At 50.3% G+C, this 12,484-nt stretch overlaps 1 protein-coding gene across 2 annotated transcripts in view; it reads right to left on the reverse strand.

Moving 5' to 3' along the window:
• Positions 1–12,484, reverse strand: part of RASSF5 (Ras association domain family member 5) — a 68,833-nt gene that overhangs the window by 19,610 nt on the left and 36,739 nt on the right. The window contains exon 1 of one of the 2 annotated variants that reach the window (XM_063114273.1): positions 6,439–6,683. The exons of the other annotated variant lie outside the window; for it this stretch is intronic. Within the exon in view, the coding sequence (XP_062970343.1) occupies positions 6,439–6,558 (120 nt within the window). The 5' untranslated portion in view covers positions 6,559–6,683. Of the gene's footprint in view, positions 1–6,438; positions 6,684–12,484 lie in introns of those variants that run through there. 2 annotated transcript variants of the gene reach the window in all.

A 12,484-nucleotide genomic window follows, 5' to 3' on the forward strand; every position in this document is an offset into this window, starting at 1 on the left:
GATGGGCTGAATGAAAGGGAAGAGGTGAAGGCCCCTGAGTTTTCAAAGGGGTGGGGGAAGTCTAGAAAGGTGGGGCAGACACTGGGAGGGAAATCAGTTACAGGCGAAGGAAATGAGTTGGTTCCAGACATACTGAATTTTAGGTATCTGATGGGCACGCAGGTAGGGAACTCCAACAGGCTGTAGAAAATCTTGTTCTAGAGCTAGGAAGGGAAGTGGGATGGAGGATACAGGCTGGGGAGTGATAAGCCAAAGCTAGGGGTGGGGTGGGAGAAGAGAGGAGCCACCGAGACAGCCTGGTGGACAGAAGCCACAGGCTCAGGGACTCAACCCTGAAGTTTTCTTCACTACAGCTCATTTCCTCCTCCTGGCCCTGAAATTAAATGCTCCTGATTCTTGGCAACTTTACCTGGTCCTCTTGTCTCCAGAGAATATGCCAGGCTAGACCTGGGATATTCATGCTCTTTTAGGGGTAGATTGAGCCAGGCCGAAGAAGAAATCCAATTTTGAATGAGGACAGGTCTGGGACAGGTTTCCACAAAGGAAACCCCCAAAGCCAGAAAGTACATAGGTGTGGGTTACCTGGCAAGTTGAGAGCAGAGGAGAGAAGAGAATTTAGGCTCCCAGGCACACAGTCTGGGCCTGCTGACGCCTCTTCTTCAAGCTCACAAGCTGGGGGGCTGGATCCAGATCCCAGCCTGACTATGCAAAATAACAGATGGGATTCGGGGTTTGATACTGGTGTATATTCTTTCTCTCTCTCTCTCTGTTTTTTTCATAGTCAATGACTGATCAATCAGCATATAATCTTTCTTCCTTTTTTCCTAAACTGCTTGGGTGGATAGATGTTGTATGTGTCCTAAACTGCAACTGGAACCACTTGATAGGGAAAAGCCAGCTGAGTCAGTATAAATAGTCTAAACTTATGAAGAAAGAAGAGTGGGCAGGAAGGAAGGATCTGGAACACAGAGTGAAGAATGGCCTGGACCAAGCAGTGTGTGTGAACAAGGATGTCTTAGATAAGGCCCAGGTGGTCTGGAAGCAAGGGACTCACATCAGAAAGTAGGTCCTCTTCCTGATGCCACCCTAGGAGAAGTCCTTACAATTTAGACAACTTGGGAGTCAATATCTAATCCCTGCAAGGCCCATGAGAAACTGGCAAGAAGGGTCTGTTCCCACACAAAGAGGTGAGGGGCTCTCAGTTAGTGGGGGAAGGAGGACAGGATCATATCAGACGTGTTCCTGCTGGAAAGGACCAGATGCAGTACATGAGTCCAAGAGTTTAAGTGACTTGGCCGCAGCCTCTTAGTAAGTGGCTTAAGCTGGGAAGAGCAGCCAGGACTTGATGTACAGTTCTGTGTGTCTTCCATCACATCCTGTGGCAGTCAGGATCTCCAAGGGCTGTCGCCCAAAGAGCCTTGAAATAAGATTTCAGCATGTCGTGATGGGAGCAATGGAGAAAGCTCCAAGGGGACCCGAGTCCTCCATTCTGCTTCTACTTAGCTGTGTGACTGGGGACAAATCCTTTTACACCTCTCCGGGCTCCAATTTCCAGCCTAGCAACCTCTCAGGAATCTGTGACAAATTCTTGTCTTGCATTCCAATTGGAGTAAGCAGTCAATTACCAAATATTTCCTAAACAGGTGGTTCCTAGAGTTCAGTATATATGAGAATCACAGGGGAGAGTATTTAAGAGACAGATTCCAGGGTCCTGCCTCCAAAGACTCAGAAGTCAGTAGGTCTAGGGTGGGGCCCCTGAAACTCAAAAGTGGTTCAAAGCGTGATTCTGATGCAGGTGGCCAGGGCTTCAAGCAACTCTAAAGGTTGCAGGTGCTACCGAGGAACCAGAGAAGTGCTATGCTAAGGAAAAGCATCTGTCCTCAAGGAGTTCCCAGTTTAGTTGGGGAGACAGGACCCAATCCCAGGAGCAGCATATCCTCAGTGACAGATGAAGGACAGGTACAAGGTCAAAGAGACCGAGGCCAGGCCTTTCACCCAGAGAGTATGAGCAGAGCTTCCAAGGCGGCTGGTGCAGAGAAGGTGGTGGGAGGAGTGCGTGGCAGAGACGGCTGAGTGTTCACCACGACCCAATCCGCCTGGGCTCGCAGCTGCACTTCTTTCCCCTGCCTCCCTGTGGTTAGGTATGGCCACGTGACAGTCCTGGCCAAGAGCAGGTGGGTGCCAGAAACACACACCACTTCTGAGCCTGGCCCACAAAACTCTCCCATGTGTTATCCTGAGCCCCCACCTGCCAATTTAACCCTGTGTAACAGGGGAAACAAACTTCTTATTATAGTCAATGACTTGAAAGCAGGGGTTGTTTGTTACAACAGCTGGTCCCATCCTGATTGTCCAGGATATGAAAGAGAAGATGTAATAACTAAACTCATCCAGCATGTAGTCAGCACCTGGCTTTTGTAACTGAGCTCTTGGTGCTGCACTGGACCTGAAGGAGACGTGAATTCTGATCTTACGGGGCTGATGAGCTTCCCAGAGAAAAGCAGTACTGAGAAGGTCCAGGGGAGGCAACAGGCAGGGAAATCCACAGGAGTGGGCTGTACACAACATCCCTAAATGGAAGGCTATTGCCTGTCTGTGCCAGTGTGAAGAGTCTTTTGGGGTTAGTCTTGGGCTGTGTAAGCCTCTGAGACAACACATAAAAAACAGTTAGATATCCAATGCTTCTGAAGGTTCTCATTTTATTTTTATGGCTCAAACTTGGAGCTAACATATTTTTAGTATTCTACTCTTTCACGACAAGGTGGTCAGGGCAGAAGCTACACCTGAGGCCTGAGTGTAGCCTGCCTCCCTCTGGCAGAGAGGCGGGGATTCCCCCAAGTGGTCCCAGGACTGTCAGGGTTGGCTGGTGTCCCTGGAGTTTACCACAGTGGCCCTGTCCAGGGAGGAGCCGACTGCCCAGGCAAGAGGAGATGGACAAGTGCAGAATGAACGGGGAATGGTGTAGGACCCTGAGCTCTAAGACTCTTTCTTTTTGCATCTTCCTTGAAGAAAAAGAATTCAGTGATGTCAGTGTAGACCAGAGAAGTTGGGGGCGGAGGGGGGCGGTGTGTTCCACACATGCTTGACTGTAATATTTAACCATATAGTCAACCTTCTGTTCTCCATACCCACGGAGAACACATATGAGGAAAAATCTCCAGCAAGCGGATAGATTTTCATCTACTAAAATCTTTCAATTTTAGGATAGACACCACGAAGAACTTTTAAACGATTAAAATTGTAAGATTCCAGGGACTACCTGTAGTGTTAAATGTAGGATCAATGTCCCCTTGGCTAGTGTGCCTTATGGAATGGAGGAATGGTCAGGACCTTTCAAGACCTTACCCAGCCCGAGGGTGTTTGGGTCATCCCATTTTGTAGAAGGCTCTGAGGGGACAAGGCCTGCAGTCTGTCCCGAGTCACCCACTGAGTAGAAGACCACCAAGTAGAAGAGCACTTGACAAGGAGTCCAAGAGAGGTGTTAGTCCAGGCTCCGGCCAACCAGATGCGTGGCCTGAGGAAGTCCTTCCACCCCTCGGGGCCTCAGTTTCTCCTTCTGTGAGGCGATCCCGGAGTCTGTTGAACAAGTACAAACTCCAGCATTTTATACTGGGCTAACCGGGTGCACCGAGAGCATCCAGGCTGTACTGCCCCAGCATATAGGCTGGTTCTCCCCCAGGCCACCAGAGCTCCATTTTGACACATATGACCCAAGGAAACACCATCTAATTGTGCCCAGCCAAGTGGGGAAGTACCCGGAGAGTACCACCTTGGCCTCCTGAAACTGTCTGGTGTGACTCAAAGCCAGGTCCCCCGCCCCTCTCAAATGTGGCTCACCACCCCAGGAAGCTACCATTTTCTGAAAGCACAGACCAAGCCGGGGCCCAGGCCCTGGTGGTCTCCCTTCCTCCCTTGCTGTCTTCCTGACCTTCAGGCACCTCCTCTCTGTGAAAGGGGGAGCCCCCCCCACCTCCCACCTCCCACCTCCCAGCAAAGGGAGTTCGAGAGAGGGCTCGGGAACTCCTTGGAGACAGGTTAAGTGACGTCTTGCAGGTGGTGGCACCGGAACAGCAGCAAGGCTTCCCTGCAGCTCTGTTCCAGCCAGACACAGATTGAGCAGCAGACACAGGTTGTTCTGACAAGGCTATTTATAGAAGCCGTCTCTCGGCCTTTCCCAATTGGGGGCCTCAGTCTCTCAGCGACTAGGAAACATAAAGTCCTTCCCTTGGAGACAGGAAAAAGAAATTCTCATAGGAGCTCAGACGTGCTCTCTCTTTGGGTAGGAAAAAAGCATTGTTAGCAGTCAGAATAGGGTCGGGATATGGCAGATCTCTTTGAAACCCTTTGCAGAAGTGACTCCAAGGGAGAAGAGAGCTGAAAAATGTTTTAAAGGCAAAAGAACTCTTAGAAGAGTGAAAGACTGAAACCTTTGGCGCAGGCTTCCCCGGCTCCTAAGTCAGCCACACACCTCTTCACAGCTTGCACCTTCTTTGGCCAGAGAGGCCACCCCAGTGCCTGCTCAACCAACCGAGAGGTGGCCCTGGCTCTCTCTCTCCCCCTCCGGAGAGTTCTGCAGTCTTTGGCAGAGGACAGGGATAAGGGGACCATGGCCACTGCCCTTCCTTTTCTGAAGCATTTATCCCCCATTGCCCTGTCTGGGGTTCAACACATCCCCCTTCCTCAACCCCACCCCAGCATATTTTCTTGTAGAATGTTTCTATTTCTCCCAAGAAATATCAGAAAGGGCTACCATTTTCAATTGCCAAGTAAAAGAAACCCCGGCTTTGCAGTGCCTCTTCCTTATCCAATTATGCAAAAATCTCACCCTCTGGGACCAAGAGCTCACAGCCTGGCTGGGAGTGAGAGGCAAGCATAGCAGATAAACTTTGTTTTAAAAACAGGAACCATTTCCTTCCCAGGCAACAACACAAATCTCTAGAGCAATAGTTCAAAACCTCAGCTGTATATCAAAATTACCTGGGGAGCTTTTCAAACTCCTGATGCCTACGCTGTACCCCAAGCTAATTCAATCAGACTCCCCGGGTGTGGGACCACGTATAAGAATATTCTAAATCTCCCCAAGATTCCAGTGTGTAGCTAAGGTTGAGAACCACTGGTCTAAAGACCCAGACAGCTGGTGTGCTTGTGGAGGAGAGGGGTTCACACAATGAAATCTAGAAGAGGGTCAGACACCTCCCCTTAGCAGCCACGCTGTTCTGCGTGAGCCCTACCTACAGCCAGGGAAGGGGACACCTGCCCCCAGCTCTCCAGAATAAGCCCCGTTCCCCAGCCTCATGAGAGAGTTCCCTGGAAAACAGGTGCTGGTTCCAAGGGCCTGTTTTAGTTGATTCCTTCAAACATCAAATCACGATCTCTGCTTTGGTTCTTGGGCATCCTCTCACAGTTGAAAGGTCTAGTGCATTTGACTGGTATTAGAACCCAGCAAATGCAGGGCCTGCAGGCAAGATGAATTATTTACAAAGGAGGCCCCAGAGTCAGGCCTGGGGACGTTTTTGGTTAAGTCTAATTGGTGTAGGACTGCTGAATTAATGATGAGCCTGCACACACCTATGACATTTAACTGCTCACTTCTCTACAGAACAGTCCCTTCTAGGTAATCTCTTTAAGGACATGGTTTGGAGCTCTCTCATCTAAATAACAAAACAAATAAACACAGCTTTGACCCCACTCCCACCAAGATACCTGACAGATACATGGCTCTGCAGCCAACTAGGACAGTGGCCAGGGGATCCAGGCTTGTAGGGTGTCTAGAGGCTGCCACCCTTAGGAATAACTAAACTCCACAGCTCCATCAGGGAACACACATAAACCCCTTTAGGTTACCCAAACCGATCAAGGAAGTTAGCAGGGTAGAATGACAACAGCCTAGCAGAGAAATTTTAGTTTGCTTCTAAAAACACCCTGGACTTCTGCAAAGTTGCTGGACTATGCGTTAAGATGGTTCCTGGTCACTTACAATGCGGAAGTCTCAACCTACGAATGTTTACCTTACCGAGGGACACCCACTTTACATCTAGAACTTCCAAACTCAAATTTGGGGGTGGGAAGATGAGCCAGAGCAGTTGCCCCGTTACCCTCTCAGGCACAGGTGAGCAAGCAGTCAATCCATCAGCCAAGGCAGTCCCCAGTCTTAGAGAGCCATTTTGAAAAGGTATAGGGACAGGAAATGCTGAAAGGAGGGCTGACTAGAGCAGGTCCCTGAAGCTCCAGATCCAACGCTTGGTGGCAAGTTCAACGCTCAGCCGGCAAGTTCAAGAGGGTCCACAGGGCAGCTGCCCGGCCACCCCGTGACACATGGCTTTGCGTGCTTGCCAGAGCAGAGTCTCCTTCCCAGACCACAGAAGTTATCCGCACTCCGCACCCCGCTCCCCGCCTCTGTGGAAAGCTCCGGGACCAGCACCGCATCACTGCATTTACCTTTGGAGACTGCTTGCTCTGCACATTCCTGAAAAAGGTGGTCTTAGCGGTGAAGAAGCAGTCGTCCAGCTCCTCGTCCAGGCTGCAGTACCCACTGCTCATGCTGCAGTCCACCGTCATCTGGCCCAGGCGGCCCGCGCATGGGACGGGGCGGGCTCGGGATGCGGAGGGGGTGGGGGACGGGGCGGACCCTCCCCGGGCTCTGCCTGGGTTCCTGGGCTGGGCTCGGCCGGCGGGGCCCGCAGGGGGCTCGGGATCTGCAACCTGTCCCGGTGCCCGCGCAGCGCCGCCTGCACTGGGCGCCCGGGCCGCCGGGCATCTGCGGTGTCACCGCCCGTGCGCCCGCTCCCTCGCTCCGCCCGGCGTGCCGAGCGCCATCTGCGCACCTCCCCCGCCGCCACCCCGCGCCTTTCCTGCCCCTGGCGCGCGCAGGGCGCTTCTGAAGCCACTTCCTCCCGCAAGGTTCCTCAAAGCCACGCTCGCCTGTTACTGCGCCCCTCCCCCGCGGGACCCGGCGGCAAGGGGACCTAGGGCGCCACGGGGTTAGGCTGGGGATGCAGGGAAGGACTGGACCAGAGTGGACCCGAGGGGCAAAATTCCCTCTGTCCTTTCTGCATCATGCGCCTTCCCTCCGGAAAGAGCCCATTCTCATCACTTACGGTGGCTCAGGTTCACAGGGGAGAATGTGCAGTAAGGTCCACACCATCCCCCTTCCCTCCTCCCCCATCCACCTCCTCACCCCACCCCCATGCCCTATTCGCTGGGTTGGGAAACCGGGTCACAGTGGTTGGAGAAATAAGTGGAGAACAAGAAAATCAATATCTGGCCCACCTGGAGAAGAAGCAACATCTTAACTTGAAAATGCCAAGGGAAACTTCAGGGTTACAGAAGATCACATGCAAATCATATGCAAGGTTGAGCAAGCCCGCCCTCCCACACCACAGCCATAGCCCTCTGGAGGCCTCAGCAAACTAAAGGAGCCTGCAGACACCACCCAGGTTATTTGTGCATTTTCCTGACAATCTGGCCATGAGGGATCTTTGCCAAATCTTGTCATTCCTAACATCAAGGGGGCTCATTTACATTTCCCCATCCCACTGGATGCAGGAACACCCCATCCTTATTGAGGGGCTGAATCCTTCAAAGCAATTAGAGCAACAGCCCCACGACTTCTCAAACCAAGTTTGTTCAACAATAGTAGTTATAGTTACCACTGTTTGAACACCTACCGTACATGCCAGGTGATTTACATGCAGTCTGTCATTTAATGTTCCCAACAGCAGAAACATAGAGACAATTTATGGATGAGGAAACCAAGGTGGGCAGGTGTGCTGGGACCCATTCCCGGGTCTATGCCCATGCTTTTAGTCACAGTGATGTACAGTGACTCAGAGCACTCAGTGAGGAGAGTATTTTGGTGGACCCTCTGCCATCTTTAAATACAGTAGGGCCTGGAGTCCCAGAAAAAGAAAACATAGTCCTCGAGCCTGGTGTTACTAAGGGTCATCATGCTCATGGAGTCTGATGGCCTGTGGATCCTGGGAGCACCCCAGAGAGTGGCTGCGAGGGGTAACAAGGACTCTCTCCAGGTCTGTGTGGCTTTTCATGCAGTTTTGAAACAAGCCAGCTCCAATGCTGGGGAAACACAAGCTGGAAAGAGGGCTAGACTCAGCCCCCAGACACCAAGATGCCAACTCCATTCTGAGCTCTGGTTACTCTGATGAGGAGCCACGCTCCCTCCCCCACGTTAGCCAGATCTGTCAGTGCTCAGGAGGGTTTCAAACTGCAGCCCAATTTGGCTCCATCCTCCCACACAGTCTTTTTCCCAGAAGCCTGTGAATGCCTAGCAGGCACAGACACAGAAGAGCTGAGGGCCAGCCCCCTGCCGGCTGCACCCTCGCCCTCGGCTTAGGAGAACACTCAATACAAGTAGCTGCCTCCTCAGGCAGGAAGATAATAGGTGAAGGTAGAGAGCTGGGGGTGGGGGCTGGGGTGAGCTACTGGGTGTTTGCGGGGGAAGATAACACATTAAAGAGGTTGAAGGTAGGTTCTGGCTTGGTCTAGACCAATCTTTTCATCAAATGGGTATTTAAGAGGCTGTTTTGGGAGGGGGTTTCCCCAGAGATGGTGGTTCAGGCAAAGAGAGCTAATATCAGCCTCCAAATTTAATGCTAACATGATGAATGCCACAGAGAAGGGGCGTTCTGTGATCCTTGGGCCATCCACAACAGCCTACCTGCTTTGCCCAGCCAGCAAAGAAACACACTTTTCTTTGTAAAAAGAACCTCCTTGTTCAGTGGGAATCTAATACTAAGGGGAGAAAACAGGCTCAGATTCTCTGTGGCCACACTGTGTCCTTGGTCACGCAGGGGGCTCTGCAATGCAACTGCAGCACTACCCATTCAAAATGTGCAATCTTAAAATCCAGCTAATAATAACCTTTTCAAACACCAAGCCAAAGTACCCCAGGAGTCAGCATGAGGCTGTCCTCGTGAGCAAAACACGAGATGCCAGGCCTGCTTAGGAAAGTTCTAAGGGACACTGTGTTCTTTTAGGGTGCAGCTCCATGCCATTCCAAGCATTATGAAAACTTGACATCTGAAAAGGGCTTTCCAAAGTCCTTTTAACATCCATTGAATGGCTACTCTATAAACTTGAGAGCAGGTATTAAGCCCATTTTACAGATGAGGAAACTGAGGGAAGTAACTTGTTCCATCACAGATCATTACTTTCAAAGCCTCTTTATTCCTAGTTAATGTCTCTTTCTGTACTCCACTCCACCTGTCAATGAATCTAGGTTTGGAAGAAAGCCATGTGTAAGAAGTCAGAAACAGTGCTGGGGACTCCCTTCAGCATCTGATGACCCTGTCTGAACCTCTTCCTTGTGAATAATCAATAATAGTGATAACTTGGCCAAGGTAAGGGGGAGGAAGCATGGAGGAGCCCAAGCAATAGCCTTTTAAGCCTGTGAGAGGTGATCACACAAAGTATGGAATTGGCTGTTGTTGTCCCTGGGCCTGAGAAGAGGAGGCTGGACCAAAAGCTGCAGCATCCAGAGCCCTAAATCCACAGCATCGTGCTAGGGTGCAGAAAGCCCCATTGAAATAATGAATGGGCCACCTTCCTGAATCAAAGTGTCAGATGATGAAAGACATTGTTTTAAGCTTTCTTCCTTTCTCAGATGCAATATTGACATGTGGCCAGATCCCTTTGTAAGATCCACCCTGTGGTTCTGCATGTTCCAGAAAAGCTGTGATACAAAACCCCAAATCAGGAGCTGGTATTCTAGTCGCAGCTCCAATCCCAACTTGATATGGTATCTTGAGCAACTTTGGACCTCAGGTTTCCTCATCTAATTGAAGAGTGTCAGGGGTGGAGATCAAATTTGGGACTTTAGAACCCACCAACATATTCAGAGGCTGAAAACTGGGGTGAGGTGCTACCCCATCCATGAAATGTATTTTAAAACCATTATTTGCTAGTATGTGCAGGCATGGTACTAATAATTTCATGAACATCATTTCATTTAATCCCCACAACAAATCTATGAGGAAGCTACAGTTATTATCTCTGTTTTACAGAAAGAAGAAGGAGGTTCGGGCAGGTTAAGCAACTTTCACATAGCCACACATGTGAACTAATGGTGGAGCCGAGTCAACCCATCCGGGTCTGACTCTAGAACCCAAGACCTTAAACTCTGTACCCTGTGGCCTCACAATTTACCCCAGTGATTACTCTCATAATAACCATATGATCTGAAACACACGTACTATCCATCACAAACAAGTTAGGAACCCCTTTCTCAGTCGGCCTTCCCTTTAGCTCACTGGGGTCTTCTCTTCTCCCCTGGGTGCCCCTGCTCTCCCCGGGGGGTTGGTCTCACCCATGCCAACCGCATCAACCACACCTGACAGACTCAGGACTTGTCCTTTCTCCCAGGTAGCTCCAGGTGGGTGCCTGCAACAACTCCCTCAGTACCCAGCCCTGCCCATTTGAGGTTCACTCTCAACAGGTCCAAAATCGAGCTCCTAATTCCCTTGCCTCACTCTCCACCTGCCCCTCCTCCTCCTTTAGTATTTCCTACGCTGATGAATGTTATTAACCTAGATTATTGCAAGGCCTTCTGGGAGTTCCCCCTTGTTCCCATCTCTGCCTCCTCCAAACTTGACTCCCTTTTGTTGCCAAAGTTACTCTTCTAAGATCAAGATCTGATCATGGTATTTCCCTACCATAAAACCTTCTATTCAGATTTCAACTAATAATTATTGAATAGCTGCTATGTATCAAGTTTTAGTTGCTTATTCTTTCACCCATCCCCTTAACAAATGTTTACTGAGCACCCTCTGCGCAATGAGCACTAAACCACGTGCTCGAGTTTGGGCATGAATAAGACACAGTCCCTGCCTTCTCACAATGTACAGTCTAGGGAGAACAATATCGAATAAGAAGTTATACCAAAGTCACTGAGCTCTCACACATTTCATGATCTCACTTAATCCTCACAACCCTGCAAGACGGTATTTACAGAGGAGTAAACTGAGGCTCAGAGTGGCTAATTTGCCCAAGCAAGTAAATAGTAGAATCAGATTTCAATCCCAGACCCCCATGTCTGACAACTTTCCATTACAACTGTTGTCCTTCTTCCACTGACTCCCAGTGCCGACATGACATTCCAAACTCCTCAGCAAGTCCCTGAAGACCTTTCACAACCAGTCCAGCCAACAGCCCGTACCCATCTCCAGCCACAGTCAAGCAGCACTTGTTACAGCTGCACATAATTCCATTTCATTCCCAGAAGACACCCTACCCTCTCGTGGTTTTGCTCTTGCTGTTTTCTCTGCCTGTCAAATTCTCTCCTATGTCCTCTTCCCTTCCTGACACATATTCCCCAATAATGACCACACCTCCCACACCTTCCATGTGACTATCAGAAACACCCTTTCCCAGATGTCCTATCTGGGTTGAATCTTCAGAATGCCACCCGCTATCCCTAGAGTAGCATTTTTCAGCATTAAATGGCTGTGAACAGCAGAGAACTCAATTTCTCCCCAGATGACTTCCTGTTGTAAGAGGTTAGTGGCTGCACTCCATTTAGGTCAAACACACACTAGATATACAAACCACATCATTTCTCTTGCTTGGTTGCCAGGCTAACAGCTCCCACAGGGCCCAATGCTTAAGTTACCCAGGTTCTCCGCAGCAACAGGCAGAGGCCCTGAAGAGCTCATGTCAGGGTCTCAGTCAGGTCCAGGGATTCTGCCTTCTAATTGTGCTCCTTTAGTGAGACTAGAGAATGATGGAAGATGTTTCTTATCAATGACCCTCTCCTTCATGTGCTCCTCTCCAGCAGGGCTAAGCCTCCAATACCCAGGGCAGCATGGTCACCAGTATGAGACGTGAGCACCTCTTGCACTACTACACATAGAAAGGAAGGTCTTATTACCACCCACCACAGGCCTGATCTGGCCCAGCCAGAGGTCATCTCAGGCAGCCTGCTGTTTATAGGGTAGAAGTAGGGGTGAGGCTGTGAGGAGCACAGAGAAATGCCTCCAGGGCTTAAGGATCTCTGGAGGAGTAAGTACTAGAGCTCTGTCCCTCCTTGGAGCCAGGATCTCAGGTGCCTCCTTGTTGGGAAGCCTTCCTGCTCTAACTGATCAGAAACGAGCTTGCATAGGTTGGCCCAGCCTGGGCTGGTCAGATAGGCTTTGGGGCAACTCCTGTGAGGGGTGGCTGTCTAATGCAATTGAATCATTCACAGCTTTGGCCAGCACTTCTGGCTCCTAGAGCATGGCAGGAAATCTGACAAGGAGCCATTGAGTGAGCCATCCCAGACATAACCAGAGTGGGGTAGAGGGAGTAGGGGACTGGCTCCTTCCTTTGGCAAATGTTGGTTGGGCTGGCACCCATCTGGTTACCTCTGGAATCCTTGGGAGAGGCAATCAGTTCCTTATCAAGGGAAGGAGTCTGTATTAGTCTGCTTTTGTGTTGCTATAACAGAATACCTAAAACTGGGTAATTTATAAAGAAAAGAGGTTTATTTGGCTCA

This window comes from Cynocephalus volans, chromosome 11 (genome assembly GCF_027409185.1).
Source record: "Cynocephalus volans isolate mCynVol1 chromosome 11, mCynVol1.pri, whole genome shotgun sequence".
In the NCBI taxonomy this organism is placed as follows: domain Eukaryota; kingdom Metazoa; phylum Chordata; class Mammalia; order Dermoptera; family Cynocephalidae; genus Cynocephalus; species Cynocephalus volans.